The 26284-nt window shown below is 45.4% G+C and overlaps 1 protein-coding gene across 1 annotated transcript in view; it reads left to right on the top strand.

Moving 5' to 3' along the window:
* LOC142566390 (oxytocin-neurophysin 1-like) overlaps positions 1–26284 on the top strand; it is a 70521-nt gene that overhangs the window by 23294 nt on the left and 20943 nt on the right. The window contains exons 2-3 of the mRNA XM_075677359.1: positions 2057–2170; positions 20008–20215. Coding sequence (XP_075533474.1) covers positions 2057–2170; positions 20008–20215 — 322 coding nt within the window. The remainder of the gene's footprint in view (positions 1–2056; positions 2171–20007; positions 20216–26284) is intronic.

Raw genomic sequence — 26284 nt, 5'->3', positions numbered from 1 at the left:
TTTTCTTCAAGAAAGCTGTGTCTGCCTTTGTTTACTTTCGTTCGCAATTTTTTATTAAATTCCACAAACCGGGGCGTTGAAGATTTACGCTGTTTGCGCTGTCTCTTAATTTTACGCTTGGTGTGTGTAATGCTACAATCCAAAGATTTTATCGGTGTTTGTATATTTTGTTGTGCTGAAAAAAATTTTCAACGCAGTGCTCAACAGTACTTCGAAAAATTTGCCATAATGATCCGACATTATTATTTGAGATGGCAAGGTGTGTCTTTAAATAGTCAATTACAGCAACGTCACTCTGTTTGACTGAAGTCCCTAACGACGATTGGGGACGACTCTTGCTTCCGAGCATTATTAGCATTATTATTCTAAACGAAGTAAATTAAGAGCTGAAATTTGAGCGAGTTTGTCAGAATGCATACTTGACTGGAAGAGCGAAAAAAGCAACAACAACAACAAAAAAAAAGAAAAACAGGGAGACACATGAAAGGAAGATCCGACAGAACGAGCGCTAACTTCAAACTACAATCTATTCTCAGAATACCACACGTATTTATCTGTCGACACTGCTCATAAGCAAAATACAACACTGCGCAAGCGCACTCCAAACCTTCCAAAAAGTTGTAAAATTCACTCGTGACATGGCTATGCGCATAAAAACACAAATACCAAGAACTACAAGAGCGTAAGACATAAAAACAAGCTCCGAATCGCGAGCTTATCATGTGGGCACTGATAGTGTTGGATTTGCAGCGAGAAACGCATTGTCGAGATATGCTTTTTCATTGGTGTGAAGGTTTAATCGCGGGCTGGTTGACACAAGTGGAACCGTTTTTGGAATGTAGAAAGCCTCTACAACCTCCGTAGTTGTCTCATCTCGGTGACGAAAGAGGATTGATGTGCCGTATTATGGACACAGTTAACAATTATAGGCCGCTGCCGCTCTTTTGCATTAAGTAATGACAACAGCCGTGTTGGCTGGGATGGTTTAATTATATTTTGTTAGGTCTTAATGCGGCATCGATGTTATTCAAATTCACAAGTGTAATAGATATATATATATATATATATATATATATATATATATTTACCTTCAGCGTCACGCGCCACGGTATACATGCTGTAATATGACACCCGGCACCGCAGCTATTAATGATTTGTTCCTGCAGATTTTACTCCGAATGGCTTCAACTAAAGGTCTGGCAAAAATATTCAGAACATTCAACTTCGTGCGTGTGTTACCCTTATTTAAGGTGAAAAGGTGAAAAGCACAGACCATATTTAAAAGGTGGAAATGTGCACTGTTTTAAATGTTACCCTTCTTATAGCACAGGTTTTACTAACAGTCCATTAGAGGTACCCCTTTCAGGCCTTATTTTACTTGGAAAGCATATTTAGCGCCAGCGAACAAGGACAGAACGGAGACGACACCAATAGGCCCAACAAATGACAATGCTAGTTTTACTGTTTACTATGTTCGTAATTAAATCATAGCTACTTTATTTCTTTACAATTCTGAGCATTCTGCATTTACTGACACTTCAAAGCGAAACGCTTGGTGCTGTAGCCGCTTGACCGTGTTGGGCCATCCTCGGGCTAACTTCTTCGCGCGGCACGACAGTACGAATTGCATGCATGGCTCAAAAACGGTTACTCGATGCACATGCGCAGCATAGACGTCAGATCGGTGGCGCAGTACCTCGGCTTAAAAGGGCACTACCAGGTAATTCTTCAGTTCGGAGAGTGTTCTGTTCAGCAGTCGTTCTGTAGAAGTAATTTGATAATAATTTTAAGTGCTTGGCATTAACTCTCCACATCCTACGAATTAGCCACTCACGCTGCAGGACATCTGCCCTTGATGTCTCTGTCGTATGAGGCGCGCGGATGCTTGAGCTTGTTGGTACTGCATTTCTGAGAGCGTGAAGAACACAGAGAGATGGAGCGCTGAACAAAACAGCGCTGCTGTGTTCAGCTGCGTCTCTTTTGTCTTCGTCTATGTGTTTTCGCGCACTTAGATAAACCAATGTGTGAGGAGCGTTCAGCATTGTTTCGCGTGCAGATGACACCCCTGGGCCTTCTCCTGCTGGGCTTGGTGGGGGCGACCAGCGCGTGCTTCATCACAAATTGCCCCCCGGGAGGGAAGCGGTCTTCCGAACCGTCGGCCGTCCGAATGGTGAGTCGGGATGGCTACTTGTAACCGACGGTTGCTTTGTATACTTTCCTGAACCGGAAGGTGGGAAGAATTGATGACACATTGCTTCGCGCGGTACACAAATGCGTGGAGTTTCCTTACTCTCGGAAGACTGTTGTGTGCTTGCGCTGTCATCACTATGCTACAAAACTGAGAAGTTGTTTGATGATTACATAACAGACGCATTACTATGGACATTGATATCTTTAAATGTGGTACGCATCTCTATCTAGAATGATAACATAAATAAAGGATAACTGCCACTGCATGCCAAAATTTTCAAATCTAAGCTTACCTGGCAGCTATAACGCCCTTAAACCACATATGTTGGTGTCAGAACTTGAAAGAAATTGTGAGGAATTCTCGTTAGGAATTGTTGATTGAAGATATCAGACTGTACGTATACGACGTAATTACACCAAAATTACTCCTCAAAATGCGACTTCGGCGATGCTCTATTCGAATGTAGAATGTAATTTCTCTTTGAGTAATTTCATATCTGTTGTGATCGTCATTTATAGCATTCGTTGTAAACCTTTACATCATCATCATCATCATCATCATCATCATCATCATCATCATCATCATCATCATCATCATCATCATCATCTTCTTCTTCTTCTTCTTCTTCTTCTTCTTCTTCTTCTTCTTCTGTGTCAACTCCAGGACGAAGGGCCCTTCCTGCGATCTCCAATTACCCCTGTCCTGCGCCAACCAATTCCAACTAGCGCCTGCGAATTTATTAATTTCACCACCCCATCTAGTCGTCTGCCGCCCTTGACTGCGCTTCCCTTCTCTTGGCACCCATTCTGTAACTCTAATGGTCCACCGGTTATCTAACCTATGCATTACATGACCTGCCCAGCTCGATTTCTATGGGGATACGCGAAAACGTCGCCCAAAGGGTTCCTACTCGAGTGCACCGCAACGGCCTTGGGCTTAGGGGCAATCAATGAGATCGGCAAACCGACGCGCACAGGTAACAGCGTCAGCAGAGACACGGCGTCCGACCGTGCCTTTACAATTAACACCAGTGACGCACAATGGGTTTCATTTGAGGAAAACCTGGGAAGCGATCACGACCTAATCCGAGTAGCGCTCTCCACGCCCAACATACGGAGAACAATGGGAATGACTAAATTAATTGACTGGCCTCGTTATAGAGAACTCCAGAGAGCGCTGGAGGAGTCGGATACAGCCCCGACCAATATGCGAGAATGAACTGAATTCCTTCGACGAGCCCACGGGGACACCACTAAAGCCATTGAGCGTACAGCGGAGATGCCGGTAATAGACTCTCACCTGGTCAGCCTGTGGGAAGAAAGGCGTAAACTGGCCAAGAGGTGGAAAAGACAACGTCTAAACAAACACCTGAGACAGCGCATCGCTCTCTTGGCAGAGCAAGCCCAAGGCCACGCCAACGAGCTCGCTAAAAACGAGTGGGCGACGTTCTGTGGAACCCTATCAGGAACTCTGGGAACGACCAGTACGTGGCGAATACTACGAAGCATGCTAGACCCGATGAGCACGCGTACTGAGAATAACAAGAAGCTCCAAATTATAGCAGACAACTTCGAAGGTACAGATCGGGATCTAGTCCATGCTCTTCAGAAAAAGTACATAGGACCCTCACCTGCCACGGGATCGTCGTACGCGAAGAGACAATACGCAGGGGAGGCGAACCCTAAATTAGACGAAGAAATAACGTACGCGGAAGTGTATGAGGCGGCACAATCCGCAGTTAAAAACTCGGTACCGGGCCCAGACTCGATCACAAATGCAATGATTCGATACCTGGATTCGGTAGCCCTAGGGAAAATAACAGATTTTCAATAGCGAGTGCTGGGCCAAGGGAGACTTGCCTCAAGAATGGAAATTGGCTAAAATAATCATGATCCCCAAACCAAAAAAGAATCCCTCGATTTATACACTACGGCCGGTGTCGCTCACGTCCTGCCTGGTAAGCTCTATGAAAGGGTTATCCATAGCAGATTGCAGCGATACCTGGAAGAGCGGAGCTGGTTCCCGGACTCCATGATAGGATTTCGCACGGGTTTATCTTGCCAGGACGCGTTCCTCCTACTTAGAGACGAAATTCTAACTAATATACCATACGGTGACGAGAGACTAGTCCTAGCACTAGACCTCAAAGGAGCCTTCGACAACGTCTCTCACGCCGCAATATTAGAGGAACTCAAAGTCGCGGGTTGTGGTGAGTGCACATATAATTACTTAAGGGCGTTTCTTTCCAACCGCGAGGCGAGCATCAGTATTGACCAAATCACTTTGAATCTATTTAAAATGCCTGACAAAGGAACACCTCAAGGAGCTATATTATCTCCTCTTCTCTTCAACATGGCGATGTGTCGCCTCGCGCGCGATCTGGATCGGATACCCGACCTAGGTTACACGCTCTACGCGGACGACATCACGCTATGGACGAGCAGGGGTTCACGAGGGGATAAGGAATATACGCTCCAAAGCGCAGTATTAGCGGTGGAGAAATTTTCTACATGGAGTGGCCTGAAGTGCGCACCCGTAAAATCTGAGGTCATCCGGATACACGCGAAAGGCTACAAATTCAGAGGATCGATTAACATCGTGGTTGAGGGCCAAGCAGTCCGAGAGGTACCCACGATACGAGTCCTGGGTTTGTGGCTTCAGAGCGACGGGAGAGCAGTACAGACACTCAAGACCCTCAAATCCACAGCCCACAACATAGCCCAAATGATACGTCGCGTGACGTATCGAAAAGTGGGAATGCGAGAAGACGATACCCTAAGGCTCGTACAGGCCTTAGTGGTTAGTCGAATCACGTATGGCTTACCGTGCCAAATCCTGAACAGGGAGGAGGAAAAGCAGGCTAACACAATAATCCGAACCGCTTTCAAAGCTGCTCTGGGCCTGCCTAAGTGTACTTCAACGGAGTGCATGTTAGCTTTGGGAGTGCACAATACTTTCGACGAACTGAGGGAGGCCTCCCTGATGCGACAGCGGAAGCGCCTCAGCTTCACAAAAACTGGTAGGGCAATATTGGCTAGACTCAATATCCCAGCATACCCCATTTATCTCACAGAGCAGGCCGTACCTCTCCCTCCTTCGATGAGATCCAAAATTACAGTAGCCCCAATTCCAAAGAATATGCATCCCGAGTACAACAAAGAAAGGCGCGAAGCACGCGCACAACACATTCAATCAGCGTACTCTAATAACCACAGGTACAACACGTACTACACGGATGCAGCTGTGTATGCAGAGGCGACCGGGCAGCGCTACCAAAGGAGGTACGCTCTGGCAGTCGCGAACGCGATCAGCCAACAGCAAATTACCGCGTCGGCCGCGGCAGGATCCTCGGCTGAAACATTAGCAGTGGCGATCGCACTCGCTCACGTGGAGCGTTCGCAAAGGGACTCGGTCGTGGTCACGGACTCCCAGGAGACATGTCGCATGTTTCTCAAGCGGCACGTGACTGCGGCTAGCCTCGCGATAATCCTCAAATCCTTCAACCACCATCATCGCCTACTCTGGTGCCCGGGCCACGTGGGGGTACAGGGGAACGAAAAGGCTATAACGCGTTAGCTCGAGGGTTCACTAACCGAGCGACGACGTCCTCTTCTAACCCCAACCACCCGCACTATCCCTCACAAAATTCCACCAATTTAAATGCCAAAGACATCCTTGCTCATCAGCGTGGAGTCCGCAGAAAATACCCGCCGCCTCACCCACAACTTAGCGGGGAAGAGGCCGCCGATTGGCATAAAATACAGGCAGGGGTATTCCCCCATTTAAAATTTCTAAACGCCATGTATCCCACTCGTTATAGGGCCAACTGTCCTTGGTGCGGTGGCATACCTTCCGTATTAAATATAACCTGGGAGTGCACTAAGCACCCTCATAGGCCGAATACCAGCAAAACAATGGAGCAGTGGGAGGCACAGCTCGCCCGCTCCGACCTGGCAGGACAAAAGTCCTTAATTAGCCAGGTCAGGCAGGCGGCAGAGGCCAGTGGGGCCCTGGACTGAGAGGCTCCGACCACCCCTCCTTCAAATCCTTTCCATTTCAATAAAGTTTCTATTTCTATTCTCTCAATGTCAATTAGAATATCAGCTATCTCCATTTGCTCTCCGATCCACCGCTCTCTTCATGTCTTTTGCATCTTGAAACTGTAAAAGCGCACAAAGACAAGAAACGAAGAGTGGGGACAGGACGAAGCGCTTACTCACAACAAAAAAAAAATTCAGTTGTGAGTAAGCGCTTCATCCTGTCCACTCTCTTCTTTTCTCGTCTTTGTGCGCTTTTACAGTTTCAAGATGTCTCTTGACGTTAAATCTAACATTCTTCATTCCATTGCACTTTACGTGGTCCTTAACTTGTTTTCGAGTTTCTTTGTCAATCTTCAAGTTTCTGCCCCATGTGTTAGCACCGGTAGCATGCATTGATTGTACATCTTTATTTTTAATGATATTGGTAAGCTTACAGTCAGGACCTGACAATGTCTGCCGTATGCGCTCCAACAAATTTGTATCCTTTTGTAAGTTTCCTTCTCATGATCAGGGTCCCCTGTGAGTAATTGACCAAGGTAAACGTACTCCTTCACAGACTCTAGAGGCTGACTGGCGATCCTGAACTCTTGCTCCCTTACCCTGCTATTGATCATTATATTTATCTTCTGCGTATCAATCTTCAACCCCACTCTTACACTCTCTCGGTTAAGTTCCTTAATCAATTGCTGTAACTCGTCCCAAGTGTTGCTGAACAGGACACTGTTATCTGCAAATCGAAGGTTGCTGAGATATTCGCCATTGATCCTCACTCCTAAGCCTTCGCAGTTTAATAGCTTGAATACTTCTTCCAAGCACGCAGTGAATAGCATTCAGATATCGCGTCTCCTTGTCTGACCCCTTTCTTTGTAGGTATCTTCCTACTTTTCTTGTGTAATATAAGGTAGCTGTGGAATCTCTGTCTATATTTTCCAAGATATTTACATAAGCGGTTTTGTACTTCTTGATTGCGTAATGCCTCTATCACTGCTGGTGCCTATAGTGAATCAAATGCCTTTTCGTAATCTATGAAAGCCATACAGAGAGACTGATTGTACTCTGCGGATTTCTAGATTACTTGATTGATGACATGGATGTTATCCAGTGTAGAGTATCCCTTCCTGAAGCCAGCCTCTTCCCTTGGTTGACTGAAGTCCAGTATTGTCCTTATTCTATTGGAGATTATCTTGGTGAGTATATTATATAATACCGGGAGTAAGCTAATGGCCTATAATGTTTTTTTCAATTTTTTAACGTCTGCGTTTTTGTTGTGTGGGACTTTGAAGTCGATGGACAGTTCGTATAAAGGGCCGCCAGTTTTTCAAGCACTAGGTCTCCTGCATCTTTGATTAAATTTGCTGTTATTTCATCTTCTCCCGCCACTTTTCCCCATTTTATGTCTTGTAAGGCCCTTCTAACTTCATCGCTAGTTATAGAAGGAGCCTCTGTAACCTGTTCATTACTACGTCGAATGGAAGTATCGTGGCTGCCCTAGGTACTGTACAGGTCAGTATAGAATTCTTTCACTGCTTTTACTATATCTTCGAGATTGCTGATGATATTACCTTGCTTATCTTTCAGTACATGCATCTTGGTTTGTCGTATGCCAAGTTTACTTCTCATTGATTTCATGCTGCGTCCATTTTTACTGCTCCCTCAGTCTTTCTCACGTTATAATTTCGAATATCCCTTATTTTCTCCTTGTCGGATAAGTTTTGACAGTTCTGTGAATTCTATCTGATCTCTTGAGTTGGACACTTCCATTTCATTTCATGTCGTTTCTTTATTAGGTCCTTCGTTACTTGGGAGAGCTTACCTACTGGTTGCCTTGGGGCCTTACTTCCCAATTCAGTTGCTGCTTCTGAAGCCAGCCTAGTTACAGTTTAATTCATTACCTCTATGTCATGTTCATCTCTCTGTTCTAAGGCTGCATATTTGTTTGCAAGTACCAGCCTGAATTGGTCTGTTTTTACCTTTACTGCACCTAGGTTGGCCTGTTTCTTCTTAACCAATTTTACTCTTTCGCTCTTCAAATTGAGGTGAATCCTAGACCTCACTAACCTATGATCACTGCACTTTACCCTACCTAACACTTCTACAACCTGCACTATGCTGGGATAGGCAGAAGGTATGAAATCAATTTCCTTTCTTGTTTCACCATTAGGGCTTCTCCAGGCCCGCTTTTTCTTCCTACCCTTTCTGAAGAAGGTGTTCATTATTCGCAGCTTATTCTTTTCCGCGAATTCTACGAACATCTCTTCTCGAGTGTTCCTAGAATCCACGCCGTAGTTACGAATTGCTTGTTCACCCGCTTGCTTTCCCCCCACATTTGCATTGAAGTCGCCCATTACTACAGCATACTGAGTTTGCACTATTCTCATCGCTAATTCAACATCTTCATAAAACTGATCTACGTTATCATCATCATGACTAGAGGTTGGAGCGTAGGCTCGTACTACCTTTAATCTATATCTCTCAATAAGTTTTATTGCGACTAGTGCTATCCTCTCATTAATGATGTAGAATTCGTCAATGTTGCCCGTTATGTCCTTATGGATCAGGAATCCTACTCCATACTGCATCTTATCCGGAAGTCCTCTATAGCAGAGGATGTGGCCATTTCTCAGCACTGTATAGGCCTCACCAGATCGTCTAACCTCACTACGGCCAATGATATCCCAAACAATGCCAGTACTGCTAAGCTAGCTTCACTCGAGAGAGTTCAGGTGTTAAATGTTATCAGGGTCTGTTATACGTATAGTGCGAAATCATTTCGCAGGGGATCACTGCAGTCCGAAGGCTTAGTCGGGAAATAAAAGCTCCCAACCGATGTAAAACATCATAGGCTACAGGCTATATTCTGGGATACTGTGACAGGACAGCATGACTAAATACCATCTGACTTCAAGCCTGCTAAACGCCCAACATCGGCATTATGGTGTCTCCGGCAAATTCACATGTGCCGCTAAATTCCTGGGTTTGATAAGGCAGACTTGTCATCGTTAGCCCTGAAGTAGTTGTCTTTGCCTCTCAGCGAGTCTTATTTTGACCGCATACACATTTACATGGGCGGTTTCACCAATTCGAACAGCTCTACTGGAGCAGTAGTTGTTCCATCGGACGCCGTCTCTTTGCAATTTAAATATTCGCACAATAACACGTTTACAGCAGCAGAACTTGTAGCTTTAAGCTGCACTCAAGTACGTGCTCCAGCCGTCACCGTATTGTTGGGCCATTTTCTGCGATTCTGAAGCATCCCTACAAACTCTGAGGTTTGTCTTACGTCATGGGTTACAGGACCAGCTAGTGCACGAAATAAGGCGTGCGCATCATCATGCATTCGAGAAAGGCCACGACATCGTATTTCAATGGTGGCCGAACCATTGCGGAATTGCCGGCAATGACAGCGCAGATGAAGCTTTGCGTTCGGCTCATCAAAAGCATCACCGGGTACTTATGACACTTTCAAGAACTGATGCTGCGCGGCAACCTCAATCACTTGCTCGCTACATTACACTTCTACGATGGAAGTTACTGCGTTTCACCAACTCACACTTGCACTCTTTCGGCCCTAACTTGCGACTTCGCCTGCCACCTGGACTCTCCCGTCGGGAAGCAACTTTACTGTGTCGCGTGTGGCTGGGCGTCGCATTTGCCAATGCCTATTCATTCCTAATAGGGATGGTCAACAGTGCGTCGTGCAACTTGTGCGGGTACGATGAGACTCTAGAGCAGCTTCTGTGTCCCTGCCAATCCTTTGACACTTAAAGACGTACTCAAGCTAAACTCAATCTGCTAGATAATAGGGCGCTCTCGGAAGATAATATCTTGGACCATGGCCTATGCATTCTTGCATGCAAAACGCCACAAAAGCCCTTCTGCACTTCACGAAGGATACTGGATTGTATGAGCGCTTGCGACAGTGGAGATTCCTCTGCGACTGACTGTGAATGGCCGACTATTATTTTTCTTTTCTCTCTCTATCTATTCTTCCCCTTTCCCCCTTCCCAAGTGTAGGGTACGTAGCCAACCGGGTACGTCCTTGGTTAACCTTCCTACTCTATCTATCTATCTATCTATCTATCTATCTATCTATCTATCTATCTATCTATCTATCTATCTATCTATCTATCTATCTATCTATCTATCTATCTATCTATCTATCTATCTATCTATCTATCTATCTATCTATCTATCTATCTATCTATCTATCTCATACCCCGCTTCACACCGTTTCAGCTATGAGGGAAAAAACTTAATCGCAGCCTCTTCAGAAGTTTTCCTAGAACAACCGTTGATACCTTAACAAACAAAGGTAATTACGCATTGGGGCGCATATTGTAATTGACGAATTCAAGCCCGTGTTCACAAGGCACGCACACTTCACAGTGAATATTTGCCCGGGCCCAGAGACGCTCTTTTTTTGCAGCGCAACTGGCCGCTCGAGGCACTTTGCGTGTATTCGCGGGCTTCTTTCATGCGCGAAAAAATACTTTTATGTAGCACGTATTAAGCAACAGAAAGCTGTATCGGGAGTTTTTCCTGTTGCTCTACAATTTTCTTATTGGCATGTTTCATCTCATTATACGATTTGATAAGTTGATTAATTGATTAAGACTAATTATACAATTAGACGGAATGCAAAAAATAATCTGAGTTTCTCTAAGCGACGGCAAATAACATTACCTCAGTTTTGCCCAGTTACCAGTTACGCGGCATACAGGTGTGTGTGTGTGTGTGTGTGTGTGTGTGTGTGAGGCCGCGTAGCTCGTCTTCGCAAGCCAAATGACATCGTCCCATTTGCATTTTCTCTCTCCCGCTAATACGAAACCCAGCCCATCACGCTGAGACTCGGTGGAGTTCGGCGGACTGGGTCCTGAATGATTCAATTCCGGTAGATTTAATTTAGTGCGCAGTTGTTCGCCTGCGCCGCAGAGCGCTCTGGTCATGTTTTCTCGCGATATGCTATTTTTATGCTATTTCTCGCGATATGCTATTTCTTAAGTAAAGCACATTCATTTCCCTTACTTTTCTCGTTGAGGCGTACTGGCACGGCAACTGCACGTTGCCACAGCGACCGTTCCGTCCTCTCACGCCTCCTCAAATGGTGGGCGGGCTATTGTGGCCTTCAAATTTGGCCATTTGGCGCTCCCTTCTACATACTTCTTTTCATACCAGATGTATATGTATACATATAATATACTGCCGCGAACTCATATGTATTGAACGTGGCACGACAGACGCGCCAATGACGACTCGGGACTAATTCCAGTAGTCAAGGACCCATAATCACCGTAAAATATTTTGACTACCAGCCTGCCTTGGCTTTGGCCGAATTTATGAACGTGCCTAGGAATAGAGCTTGCTTTGCAGAAATGCGGCGAACTTTTGTTCGCTGTCAGGCCTCTCCACTGCACGCAATCAGCTCGACCGAAAAGCGAGAAACATCAGTTATAGTTCGACAATGATTCACGAGTTCGTAGCAGCAGCTCACATTTGGACGAAGGGAACACCTATCACTGCAAATTGGACAATGCTCGCACAGTTAACAGACACGATGCATAATTCCGCAGGATGGCTTCTCCACGAACCACACTTGAAGCGGACAAGATTACCAAGCTGCAGAAGCCAGGTCACTGATTCTGAAACATTTGAATACGACTTACCCGGATCACGTTCAAGTATACACAGATGGCTCTGTCAAAGTAGACGAAGACCGCTGGGAAAGCTGAATTCTACGTATATTCCCTCTCTGAGATATGTGTGGTCTGGCCGTCTGGACTGCATAGGCTCGCCGACAGTTGTGGAAGACGTGGCAATAGCTGCTGCTCTGAACAAACTAAAGACATTGCCTCCGCAGAATGAGGTTCACCTTCTAGACTAAGAGGCCGCGTTGAAGCGAACGCTACCGTGGTCTACCGTCCATCAAGCTTCCGCCCAAATCACTAGCCCTAGTTAAAGAACTCGGCAACAAAGGCTTCACAATAGAGTTTCAGTGGCATCCCTCCCACATTGGTATTGCTGGTAAAGCAAAAGCTGTTGTTCTTGCATACGCAGCGCTCCGTCACCCTCTTAAAGCCAAGGCCCCAAAGAATAATAAAGTTAAAAAATCTGACATTCGAAATCACTTTGAGTCACTTTGGGTTCCATCACATATGCCCTGCGTAACTAAGAGAGTAACTGGTGAGAGGAAGCCTCCCTTCTACATCAAATAAGGACAGGATCTGTTAGTACACCAGCATGGTTATTTAAGACGAGGCGTATCAATTCTCCGAACTGTACGGCATGCGATGAGACAGGAGACATTGAACACTTTCTGTGGTCGTGCCCAAAATCTGCAATAAAAGGACCTTCCGCAAGCATGCCTGCAACCCCATGTGTTCCCCGAAGGATCAGTTATAGCCAGCAATGGAATTTCACGTCTCCTTATCGCATTCTTAAGAGAGACTCGTCTTATGGACATGGTGGTGAAACGCCGCAGTGATACTATAAGAGACGCTCGGGCGGAGCAATTGCCAGCCTTGATCGCCAATCTAAACCCACCTGTTGCTACAACTCATCAGCACCACCACCACCATCACAAGATTACCAACTCGACAATAAAGGAACTCTAAAGGGAGAAAGGGAGAAAAAAGAAGACAGCAGACTTCAGCGATTCCTTCGGCTCTGAACTCATTTACTGCGACAGTAGTATCCTCCACCAGTAAAGACCACCTTCTTTGGTTGTTTGTTTGTTTGTTTTAGTTGGGTGCTTCTAGCCACAAATATTTACGTTCACCCACTTCGGGGAAGGGACAAGAACCCATCAGTTATAAGGCTGTTTGCTTAGAAGGAAGAGTCCGGCTTTTAAGAACGTTTAAATCTAAAGTAAGAAATGAGAGAGAGAGAGAGAGAGAGAGAGAGAGAGAGAGAAATAACCTTTATTGTGAGACCAGGCTTCTTGAGCCCAAAGGCGGGTGGCCTCCTCAGTCCAGGTAGCCATGGCTCGCTGCCGCCGCCCGAGCCCTGTTTACCAACCGCAGCTGGCTGTCAGGGTCTTGCGTCACCAGCAGAGCCTCCCACTGGTCTTCCAATTCTTCTTCTGAATCCGCCTCTTTCTGCATGATATCGCCTGGTGGTGATGATGATGGTGGTACTTCTCGATTATTCCTGCATCCAAGCACCATATGGCGCAAGGTGTTGGGCGTGTCCGGCGGGCAGAACTTGCAGTCTCGCCCGTAGATGCCCGGGTACATGGCGTGCAGCAGTGTTCCATGTGGGTAGGTTCCAGCCTGTAGTCTTCTCCAGGTTACCGCTTGGTCCCTACTCATCGTCTTATGCGCGGGCGGGTAGCGACGCCTCTGCTTCCTGTAGTGCGCCAAGATATCCGAGTACTTCTTGGATATCCGTTCATCATCCTCGTCACAGTCGTTGGTACGTGTTCTCTGCGCGTCGGAGATGGCTCGGCGTGCATGATCTCGAGCCGCGGCGTGCGCCGCCTGGTTCCCCGTGAGAGACTCGTGTCCCAGCGTCCAGAGGATTTGTGCTGCGTCTATCTTGGTGTTGTTCAAGACCTGAAGTGCTGCCTTTCCAATCCTTTTGAGAGGTAATTTTGAGAGGTAATTTTGAGAGGTAATTATATAATTGTGTGATTGTATATAAAGACTAGTATGGATTAGATAAGTTGTAACCTTTCCTTCTTTGCGATGTACGCAACTTCTTTTCGGCATGACATACTAATGCATGTTGTGTAATTCGAACTAGGTATATGGACATACTTTAGTACCCTCAGACTGTCCTTGTCTACGTAGGCTATATTTATTTAGTTAAAATGAATAGCTTTCCAGAACCTGTTATTCGCAATTCGGGCAAATGATTGTACTGTGTTTTTTTGTTCACGACTCTAACATTTTACTATTTAATTTTTTTTTGACTCCGATAACCTTGGTGCATCACTCTTAATTTTGTTTGTTTTGTGTAGAGCAGCTAATTTCTTTGTTTCCATCGTTCACTTGGACAACGTCCAGGCACCTACCTGCCCGACGTGACAGCAGCGTGGCATTTGAGATGACCTTCAAAATCTAATTTCCTTTGTACCATTTTCTAAATTCAACTTTTCCGTAAATCAATATTTATGCTTCGTTGTACGTGTTGCTGGGCTAAGCTGTTCATACTGAACAGTTTCGCACCATAAGACCTACGGTCACTTAGCGCAAAAAGGAAATAAAGAAGGTAGGGGGACAATGGGAGTGGCTAAACCTAAAGCATAATTTGAATGCCAAATAGACTAATTAAAAAAATCCGAGGACACCTAAGCACTTCCTTTAAGCTGCGAATGCGAAAGCACTAATGTCCTATATTGCACACCGCTGAGCGGTGTGCAATATAGGAGTATAGCACTGAGTATAGCACTTTGAGTATAGCACTGCGAGTAATGTCTTCGAGTTTTGCGTTTAAATTAGTGCGGGTTATTATTTTTTTGTACAGTTTCTACGTTAGCATGCTAGCTATAGACCGGAATCATTTGGACATTATTGCTGAGAAATCAAGTACGCCGCATGCCACCGACGTCCTGCGTGACGAGAGACCGAGGAAGCAGCAGCGGCCACCAAGTCCGGCAGGCGCGCGCAGCAGCTCCCAGTGGGGGTGAGAGAGACAGATGCCGAACTGCGCACCGGCTTCCGATAGCGAGACCGCGGCACCCGCACGTGTGCGTCACGTGACTACCCCGCCGACGACAACCTGTCTCGCCCCGCGGCGTCGCGTCGCCGTATCTGCTCCGTCGAGGTGCGCTGGTGAAGTGGCGTCGCGGTGATGTCCTTTCCCCTCACGCAACACAATTTCGCCTGCTCTGCCCCGTGGAGACGGGCTCGTGGTGCGGCGTCGCAGCCAGTGGGAATTTAGGTGCGGTTTCTCTGCTACAGACGCCGGCTGTTTCGCCCAATGGGCCGCGTGATGCTTTTGCATAAAAAATGCTGAATCAAATTTTAACTAATTACTTTACGGTACATGTTGCACTTTGCGACCAGTAGCCTGTGAGTTCGCGAGGCGCATCCACTTGAAAGGAATTCTGAGGATTACACCATTGCCAGTTCGAGACATGTGCCGTCAAACAACGACAACAAAAACCTCGAAAAGTAACCGATTGCATTTTCATCGTCCGGCCTTGCTGCAGCATTATTTTTAGGCATCAAAGAACAAACTAAAGAAAGACGGAGTGAATCTATAGAGAAAGAAGGTAATGAAACCCGACCACTGAGCACCGTTGCGTGCCTGCACAGATGTCTCTAGCATATGGTCAGAGAGCCATTACACCGGTTGAGCCGCTTATAAGTTCCGTGGGTATGACATACAATGGAAAACTCAATTAGCGCGCTCACATATATAGAACACGTTGCAACTAAGGGGACATGAACCGTAGCAATATTGGCCTTGATTGATCTAGGCCGCGATATCGGCGCGGCCTGGACAATCGCGTGAGGCGAAACCGAACGTTGACTTTTCGAACACGTACAGGATAGCGGTCCTGTGCTAGGCTAGTCATAGGAACGTTTGCCGAGCTTTCTGTGATTACCTCGGCGAAACAGATGAACAAAGAGAGGAAAGTTTACGTGTATTACGAAAGAATCCTGAATGTGGTATCTCAAATGCTTTTTCGTACTTTGCGATGTGAAAATTGAGTGAAATTTATGGCTTCATAAGGCTATTGCTTTGAATTGTTCGGTAACACCTGTTTTCGTTGCTGCCGTTGTAACCAGGGGATGGCGGGTCTTGTCAAGCTGTTAAAATGCAGCTTTTTCCCCACTATCCTCACGGTTTAGGAACATTCTGTCCTGTTGCGGTGTACCGATGTAGTGAAATAAACCAAACCTCAAAATTTAATATATGAAACAAAAATGCTGCATGTTTTCTTATTTTAATTATTCTCTAACATATCTGAATGACTTATGTCTACATCATACAGTTATAAAAATGAAATGTCAGAAAAGACGTATTTGAAAAATTTGGTACAACATTTGTGAGACACTCGATTTTACCCCATTCCCATGCTTTTCCTTAATTCTTTATAAAATTGTTTAGATGTCTTCATTTTTTTGCAACACTGACTACTTTATTACACATTAGTATTACTTCATTTGAATTATGATCAGATTCTTTGGTACCTTTATTTGTATTTTTATTTTCGTAATACCACTCGAGTCATATCTCTTGTAGTGGTATCTGCGCTACTTTTTGTAATGGCGAGCTTCATCATCATCATTATTAGCGCAATGTCTGCTCCGCGTGTGCTAGCGTACCGCTTAAATTGCTCGAAGGATTGCCTTCCGCTTCATTTGAGTTTTTCATTAATCCAGCAACGGTTGTGGAGATTGCGGTGACATATATGTTGCCAAGAAGGGTGATAAATAAATAAATAAACAAATAAATAAACTGCGCTTCTCGAGGTAGGAAGTGAAACCAAAGAAAAGAACAAGGAACAAATTCCAAGAGGCGATTCTATCGTAGTTCCTTACCTATTGCTGTCATTATTTCGTGCTTTGAGCGAAACTGCCCTATTTATTTTTTTCTTGACGGACGTGTTCTGGAAATTTTTTTCTAGACATGTGTTGTCCGCGTTGTTTTTCTGTGATTGGCTCATGATCGAATACTCAACAGGCTTAAGGATTAACTCACCGACCACCTTCATACGCAGTTTGTTTTGCGTTGTTTTTATTGCGATAGCAATTATATGGTCACTTCGAGCTCATTTTTACCGTCGCCGTGTGCTGTATGTGCAAGTGAAAGCGTGGGAGGGTAAGCCGACGGTCGCGGCTCCATCTCCCGCGAGCAAGGGAAGAAAGCGGGGTGGAAGCGCGCCGTCTTCCTTCGCGCGCAAGGTACCGGGGGGGAGGGAGGGAAGGGGAGGTAGGGGTGGGCCGTTGTACTGCGGCAGCAACTGCGCATGGCGCGGGCACACGCGGTCGCGCGGGCTTTCTCTTGAAACCGATCTGCTTTGGGGGAAGAGTCTAGGTGGGTCGACGGTTCGTATCTTTGCGTGTGCTGTGTTCTCGCCCCCTCAGCTTGCGTTAAAGGGATAGACAGCACGAAAGTCAATTCGCTCGATGCTGCTTCCGCTCTTACTCACAGCAGCGTTTTGTCAGTGAGCGTCCGCGGTCACCGAGTGTGATGTGTGCATGTTTTCTTATGCGCGCGTGACACCATGTTTTTTTTAAAATTTAGTTACTAAGCGAATGTTTACAAGCTTGTACGGCCGATGAAACTATACTATCGTTACTTCGTACGGCTCTCTACCAATTTCCTGTCGCAAGCGATGCTTCACTTTTCGGGCGAAACTGTGGCTTTCTTTTTTCATTCCTCATTCCTTTTGTTACACTAAGTTCATGTTTGCACAGAACGACGCTCTCTTGGTCCGTATAGACAACAAAAGTAAATTGACTTTATTATAGCTGCGCTTAAGCGTAATGAAAAGAAAATGAGAATGCCGTGCCCTCTACAGCTCCAAAACAAAGCTGGTGTAACTAATACTTGCTGCACATCTGGCATTACAATGTTCAAAAGAGCAACAATCCGTCGCGCTACTTGACCAGCCTAGTCAAATATTCTTCGCTACGCGTGGATGCTTCACAGAATAATCACGCAAAAGGACGAAATGGCGAGCACAGAATTCGCGAATACTTCAGCGCAGGAAGGACTCGCATTTGCAACGCTGATGGGTAGGCGAGTCGCTGGCAAGGCCCGCGTGTCACCCAACCGGCTGGGAATACGTCGGCACAATCAGCACGCGGGCACGCGCGGCGACACCGCTGAGGGAGGACGACGTGGCTTTCATCCAAGGCCACACGGTGCCCGAAAATAGCCGCCGCTCTTATCCTGCACTCATTGATTCCTAAGCAAAGTTTTGCGCGTGTGGCGAGTGCGTTGCTCCTGCGGGTAAAAAAGACGCGCAGGCTCAGACGGCAGCCGAGATCTTCAGCTGAAACCTGACGTGCCCTAAAAAAAGGTTTCCCAGAGTAAATCGGGACGCCCCGTTGTCGAATACGTGCGCCCCTCTTATCTCGCCGTAGTGTATACTTTTAAGACTCCTAAGCGGAACTGCTAACGGCAGTGATCTCCAGAGAAGGCGAGCGCAGGTTTCCTCTCCGCTGCTTATCACATTCTGCTTACAGTATATTGCTGAAGCCAGTATGCTGGTGAGCAAGCTGTCATGCATTCTCCCAAGGCAGAATGGAAATTAGGGAACGTATAAGCGTTTTCGTGACGTCACATTGGCTCGTGCTCAGGTCGCTGCAAGCCAGAGGCACATAAAGTCGCTGAGACTTCATGGCAGGTATACTGGACTTGGATCTCTCTCGACGTGCAGCGCGTCTCGTTCGCTGCTGAAAAGCGAGAGAGATGCAGACGACACAAACGTGTCTTTTCTTGACGGCTGTGCCTTCCCGAGAGTGAATGCGAAGACCAAACATTTAGCCAAACACCGGCCTGCTTAACACGAAGTTTGTTTATGTGTTCCAAGTTTGTCGTGTACTCTGTCGTTCACCTATTTACCAATTCCTATAGCTTAAACCAGTCCTCACACGTTTATTTCGCAGTGAGTTTTTTTTTAAATTATTTCTGGATACTTCAACACGTGACGCATGTGATTTTATGCGTATGAATATATGTATAAGCACTCCTCAGCGTCAGAACGAAACAGCGACGCATACCTTGTAAAGGAAAGGAAAGCCGGTGCGGTGCACGCACATGCCACACACGGCACAAGCTTGCCGTGTTTGATATTCAGTTCACTTGCCGATTAATAAACAAACAAACAAAAAAGGAAGGAAGGAAATGGCTACAATAGACGTGGCAGATGTTGGAACAAAACAGCGCCTGTATTGAACTTGTATTGCACTTCTTTTTCAGGTAATTATACTATAACGTCTCATACTATTTGTGCTACCCGATTCTTGTCGAATTTTCAGAATAAGTGCCTGCGACTAGTGCGAGGGGGTCTATAATTTACTCTACTTTACTCTATGATGCTGCCCACCGTTTGCAGGCATATTCTAAGATAAAATATTTTGTTCGTATCCTCCAAACGATCGAGAGGATTACAGAGACTCTGATATTTCTTTGTAGCGCCTGTTGTTATGCGAGCTGAAGGATGAAGTATTTATCTCCCTTCGGTATTCGACGCTATTTGGTTTGTGAAAGAAAAAAAAAAACTCGCGGTGTGTCCGTAACCTTAATTTACATCTAAGGAGAGCGAGACGCGGAACAAGATCATGTTAATGCCCACACTCAGGAACAGTCACAACATACCCCTGTACTCTTCGAGACATATCTGCGCTTTCTCCCCCCCCCCCTCCTTTGTTTTTTCTCGTCACAGCCCAGCCTGACAAGCGTTAGCTAAAAAAATAGGCTAGGTGGAAGGAGATATCTATATTTATTTAGAAAACATTGTCAACGCTTTCTTGAGCGTCATTATGAGCAGCACAAAAAAATATCTAGCACTGAGTACACAAGTATATCTAAGACCATATTTACGAAATAAATACAATGTAGAACTAACGAGGAAGCTCAACAACTCGCATTCGCCAGAATTACGTCGAACGCTCAGGCACACACCCTATCTAAATGCTTCGTCAAGCAACAACACAAATTTGCTTGCATAACTTGCATTCATGGGTTGCCTTATACCGACTAGCAGGGATGGAGACCTTAGTGCAGTGCTTCCCACTGGCATTACTACACGCTCCTCACCATGACTCTGTTTTGCGTCGTACCCAAGCAAGTGCGCGCCCCCTTCCTCCTTGCAAGTGTCCCCGGTGCGGTCCCGGCGGTCGCGGAGTGTGCTACAGCGCGGACGTGTGCTGCACGAGCAGCGCTTGCGTGATCAACGACCCGCTGCTGGCGCTGCCGTGCCGCGCCGAGAGCCTGCACAGCCACGCCTGCCAGGTGCCCGGAAAGCGCTGCGGAGCCGTTGAACAGGGACGATGCGCTATGCGGGGATTCTGCTGTGGAGCAGGTGACGCCGGCTTTTTCTTGCCCGCTGCACGCGGTCGCTCGTAGCCTGTGGCGTACCTGCTGCTGAGCACGTGGTCGCTGGTTCGATTCCCACATGCGGCAGCAGCATTACGATGCGGGAAAGATGAGAAAAAGAAAAAAAAAGACTCTCTTGCACCTTGCTTGTGGTGCACGAGAACCCCAAGCTGTCGAAATTAATCTGAGGTCCCCAACTATACGGCGTCTTTCATAGCCCATGACTAGCTTTCGGACGCTTAATCAAATAAAATGAAAGAAAAAATACAAATAAATATTGCTGGCCTTTGTGGCAGCATGGGGACAGTGTTCGCTCAGTTGGCCTTGCGTCACATGTCGCAGGTTTGATCAGACCTAATCGATAGAACGGGAGCGGCCCCCCAATCGTAGGAAAATGTGGCGAAGTACCGACAGACTTTGTGCGTGCGGGGTTCGCTATTTATATTGTTTTTTGCTTACAGTGGTTCAATATGACTGAGCGCTTGCTCGAAGGGTTGCTCCAGGAAAAAAGTCAGAGTTCAGCCATGCAGTCCGCACGATGACACCTCGTTTTCACTTGAAGTACGTGCTTAGCAACCTTGGTTCCTTGCGTTCGTATCACGATAACGCTTACTAAAGCTGCATATTGCAACATTTGCATGCAAAGCTTTCTTGGGTGGATGTAGGTACGACAGAATAACCAAAACACACGCACACACATAAAAAAAAACGCTGCTGTGCGATCAGTTGCCGAGCTTTGTTATGTATGGGATATGGAAGGAGGGCGCAATAAATTGTTTAGCTTTGTTCACATAACAAATGTCAACAAGCACGTGGACCAACCTATTATGGAACCCTGCCTCGGCACATACGGTAATGAAAAGTGACCTACAAGGTACCTTGCTATGGCATATAGATAGGTACATAAGCGGGCGTAGTACATTTTTTAGCAGAAAAGGAAGACGAAGTGATTCTCGTAGAGACCACTACGTTTACAGGTACGTCTTGCCTATACTGAGATAAAAGTCTGGCCTCTAATATTCAGAGTGGACCCGCTTGCCTCGCGTCCATTACAATGTCGCAATTGTTGGCGCTATGGTCACAGCATGGGTGGTTGCAAATCCAGCCTTCGTTGTTGCGTCTGCGGCGGGAGCCATTCCGCTAGTAATTGGTCGGCCGAGTCGGACTCTTGCTGCCTCTGCAGTGGAGCCCACAAAGCTGATTGCTCAAACTGCCCTGCTAGAACTCAAGAAGTTCAAATAATGGAAGTTATGGACAAAAGGCGCTGCTCACGCCAAGAGGCAATTGCGGCGGTAAAAGAAAGAGCCCATGGTTATGCGAGTGTGACAGCGCGACCCCAAGCTGTCGTTGATGGAAGCCTGTCAGAGGTAATCGCACAAGCTATTGAAAAGTCTATGGCTAAAATTATGGAGCGCATAGTAGAAAGTGTCACGGAATGCTTTAATGGACTGGTATCCTCAAAGTTAGAAAACTTATTACCGAGTGCTACTTCTCTGCCATCATGCTCTGACATGAATGCTTGTTTAACCCACTCTCAGGAAAATGGGGCAATTGCGTCCGCAACCCATGCAGAGCAAGTCAGACCTGTTCCAGGTTCCTCAACCAAGGCAACTAATAGCCCAGAGAACTCTGATTATCAAGATACCTCAAACATGGAAATTGACGTGAGGGCACATAAAAGGAGGTGTTCTCCCCTTGAGGCTACCACTTCACACTTAGTAAATCCAAGAAAATCCTCCCTGAAGTCAACCCGAAAGGTAATATATTGGAGGAGGCTGTGGCCTCTGCGGTGCTCTCATCACTGGAAGGTAGATGAGGGTGTTGCAGTGGAACTGCAGATCAGTATTTGCTGCTTCTACTGATTTAAACGTTCTATCTTCTCAAATTTCCCCAGGTGTAATTTTACTGCAAGAAACCTGGCTGTCCCCTGAAAAAAAATTTTCTCTGGGCAGTTTTAGGTCCTTTCGCTTAGATCGCCCATCTAGAGGTGGGGGACTGTTAATTATGGTCTCAAGCATGTTTTGCCACAGGGCAAATATATCATTCCAGCTGATGTCTCCATAATGTGAAATTCTAGCAGTATAAATTACTCTCCCTGGCAGTAGGCCTTTCTCGTTAGTCAATATATACTTTCCCTCGGGTGTGCAGGATACACACCCACTAGGCTCGGTTATGGCAAAATGCGGTAAAGATATAGTTTTGGCAGGTGACTTTAACTCTCATCATGTATCATGGGGATCCAGGACAGACCTGTGCGGAAAGCGTCTATGGGACTGGGCAATCACAAATAACTTTTCGTGTCAAAATTCGGGATCAGTTACGTTTCTTCGCGGACAGTTTAGATCTGTGCTGGATCTTACATTTTCAGGTCCAGGTCTTCCCACATCCGCATGGGAAACGGTGATTGTCGGGACAACCAGCGATCATTTTCCTCTTGTGTTTGAAGTGGTAGGTCCGCAGTCCATCGTGGAGGCTCGAATCCACTCTTTTGTGGATTACCGTACATTTAAAATATGCTTGCAGACCACTTTCAAATCAATGGAAAATTCTCCATTGAAAGCTGAGGATATTTGCTCAATCATTGATAATTCGCGCGAAAGATCAAAGTTCAAGTTAAAGGCACGCAAAAACACTGCTTCTACAAATTGGTGGAATGAAGATAGCTCGCGGGACTACAAGCGACGTAAGGCTGCATAGAAACAACTCATGCATAACCAATCTCCAAAAAACTGCAGCAACTATAAATTTATTGCTGGAACATTTAAAAGAACGGTGTGTAAGGCAAAAGACGATTACAATGATCGAAATTTCGAATTCCTTTCAAAAGCAAATAATAAGCATGCACTATTTCGGTTTTTGAGATCCCCAAAAATTATTCCACGCCCCTTGAACTTTGAGTCGGTAATTTTAACCACAAGTGAAAAAGCGGATTCCTTAGATGTAATCGCGCAACGGTTAGAGACCCGCTTCGCTACCTCTCTTCCCTTCTATCCTCACGGACAGGGCACTTCAGAAGATTTTGAAGCGTTTTCCATGGCAGAATTGTCCCAAGCCGTTTCCTGTTTACCAGCTGCAGCCCCAGGTCCCGATGGACTCACTACCAAGATGATTAAACTTCTCTTTGAAGTCGCTCCTAATGGCTTGTTAGATGCCGTAAATTACTCAGTACAATATGCATGGTTCCTTCCTGTTTGGAGAATTGCGAAGGTGATTCCTCTGCTGAAAGACCAAACCAAAGGGTATGCCCTAGACAATATTCGGCCTAATTCTCTAACATCAAATTTTGTAAAATTAATAGAAAGATTATTAAACGCACGTATGGTTAAGTTTGTGACCACAAGAGAATTATTGAGCCCCTGCCAAATTGGATTTAGACTAGGGATGTCCACTTGGTGCGCACATATCGACCTAGAAACCCGAATTCAGTTGGCTCGTTGCCAAAAACAATATGCTGCCCTAGTTACATTAGACATTTCTAAAGCGTACGATAGTGTGGAATACCCTTTATTAATAAAGAGTATGCAGGATATTGAATTGCCAGACTATTTCATGACGTGGACTGTAGAGTTCTTGCAGGGTAGGAAGTTTTACTTTGCACAAATTGGAATTTCATCGGGAAAATTCAGACAAACGCGCGGGGTTCCTCAAGGCGCACTTTTGTCCCCGCTGTTGTTTAACATCCTACTCAGCTCCACTCCTTATCATCAGAATGCAAGCACGTACGTTTACGCTGATGATATAGCGTTTTTTGCTTCAGCAAGTGATATTCAAACACTACGAATGCTTACAGGATTACTTATGCGAGCAAGAATAAGAGTGCCGTTCTTGTCTTTCCCCTACAGATTCAGATTCAGATTTATTCGTTCCAAAAAAAGAAGTAATTACATGAGAAATATACAGACGAGGGTCCCAAAGTGAAAGAACTGTAGTGGGACCCTCGGTTAATAATAACAACATTGATGGTGATATAAATAGTCAGCAAATTAGCGTATTATAAACAACATCTACAGATCAAATACATCATTAGACATGTCATTTACAATCAAACACGAAAAAGCACGTTATAACAGAAAGTCGGAAAAAAGCATGGATGAAATACAACAAATGACATGTGAGATAAATGTCAGAGGTACACCGCTAGATCGTAGTTAAGTTATCGCAGTAAATGATGCTTAAGGTGATTTTTAAAAATTGCAAGAGAAGTACAGGATTTTATGGTTGATGGTAATTCATTCCAAAGAGAAATTGCAGCGAAGGAAGATGTTTTTTTGCCGTAATTGGTATGAACCATGGGTAACAAGAAATTGTTGTTGTTACCCATGGTTCATACCAATTACGGCAAAAAAACATCTTCCTTCGCTGCAATTTCTCTTTGGAATGACCCAGTTACTATATCCCTTTCATACCGTCATTCCACTATGCCAGAAGTGGAAAAAGTCAAGTACCTTGGAATTATTTATGATGGAAATATTGATTGGCGTCAGCATATTCAACATATAACTTCAAAAACTTCTCGTGCAATGGGGATATTACGAAGGATAAGCAATTATCGATGGGGCATGCGCAGAGACACACTCATAATGATTTACCGCATGTATATCCGAACTATACTAGAGTTTGGCTGTGTGTTATTCTCCGGCGCCGCGGCTTACAAGCTACGCCCACTAGTTTTGCTGGAACGGGAAGCGCTTCGCTTATGTCTGGGGCTACCAAAGTTTGTAGCCAACGCTGTGCTCTACAAGGAATCACGATTACCTTCCCTTGAAATGAGATTTTAAATACTTACTGTTCAAACATTTATAAGACTCTATGAATCCCCACTATGAAGATCCCAGTACATCTTCATCAAACAACGAGCCCAATTTTTTGGAGTCAGATGGCCACGGTTTCACACGCCACAAGTCATTGTATCATAATCGTTATTGAATCCGTTAGACGTAAATATACATGATGTAATCACGGAAAACAGCATCTCAAATTCACTAGTTATTACTTATGATGACCTATACCCAAATAATGCAAAGCAGCTTCCCTCACATATTCTTAACGGCTTACTCCAGGATCACTTGAATCAACTCCACACTAACGTAATTATAGCAACGGATGTTTCGTAGAGTGAGGAAAAGGCAGGAGTTGGAATTTTTTCATCATCATTGGACTGGTCTTTTTCAATTCGGCTTCCCGTCTTCGCTCCAATATACCTAGCGGAATTCCCAGCTGTTGTCCTAGCTTTACGAAAGCTACAATCTTTCAGGATAACCGCGGTAATAATCACATGTTCTTTGTCGCTGTGCACTTCACTTACTGCTCCCGGCGAGTCACACATATTGAAAACTTTGTACTCACTGGCTCCAAGTCTGTTGAGAAGTGTACGATTAATGTGGGTACCTTGGCACAAAGGCATATTTATGAATGAGGTGGCAGACAGCTTGGCCAAGGCTTCTATCAGCGGCCCGGTGTTTCCCCTTCTTCCAACGATGGGTTTTATCACGTCCGCCAGGTTCAGAAGATCCATCGTTTTAACATCACGATCAAGCCTTAAATCAGTCTTGGAACTACACCACTTACAATTCCCTTGGAGCAGGAAATTTTGCAAAGCAAGACAAACGGAAGTCACATTAACGAGACTACGTTGTCGAGTTCCATCTCTAAATTTTTACATGCACCGATCTGGTCTGGCAATATCCCCATTGTGCCATTTCTGCAACGCATTAGAGACGATTGAGCACTACTTACTGGAATGCCGGCGTTTCTCTTCCATGAGGAAAATGACATTAGAAATTACAGTGCGACAGCTCGGCCTGCCATTGAACACTCCGGTACTGCTGTCCTTCGGAGCGTCTGTGCTTGGGCACTCACACAGGAATGTGTGCTTCGCCTTAGAAAAATTTATTATTGAATCAAACCGATTTCATTAATGACCGTATTATTCTTTTCATTCCTCCTCTATTGCCTCATTTATATATTATAGATAATTTTTTTCCTCTTCATAGCATGACAGTCTACTGAACCGTTTTGATTTTTCCTTGCTTAAATTTATGTAACAAAATTATAG

The sequence above is a fragment of the Dermacentor variabilis genome, unplaced genomic scaffold, assembly GCF_050947875.1.
Source record: "Dermacentor variabilis isolate Ectoservices unplaced genomic scaffold, ASM5094787v1 scaffold_12, whole genome shotgun sequence".
Classification (NCBI taxonomy): domain Eukaryota; kingdom Metazoa; phylum Arthropoda; class Arachnida; order Ixodida; family Ixodidae; genus Dermacentor; species Dermacentor variabilis.
Note: the sequence above shows the minus strand (reverse complement) of the source record. Positions and strands in the feature narration are given on the sequence as shown.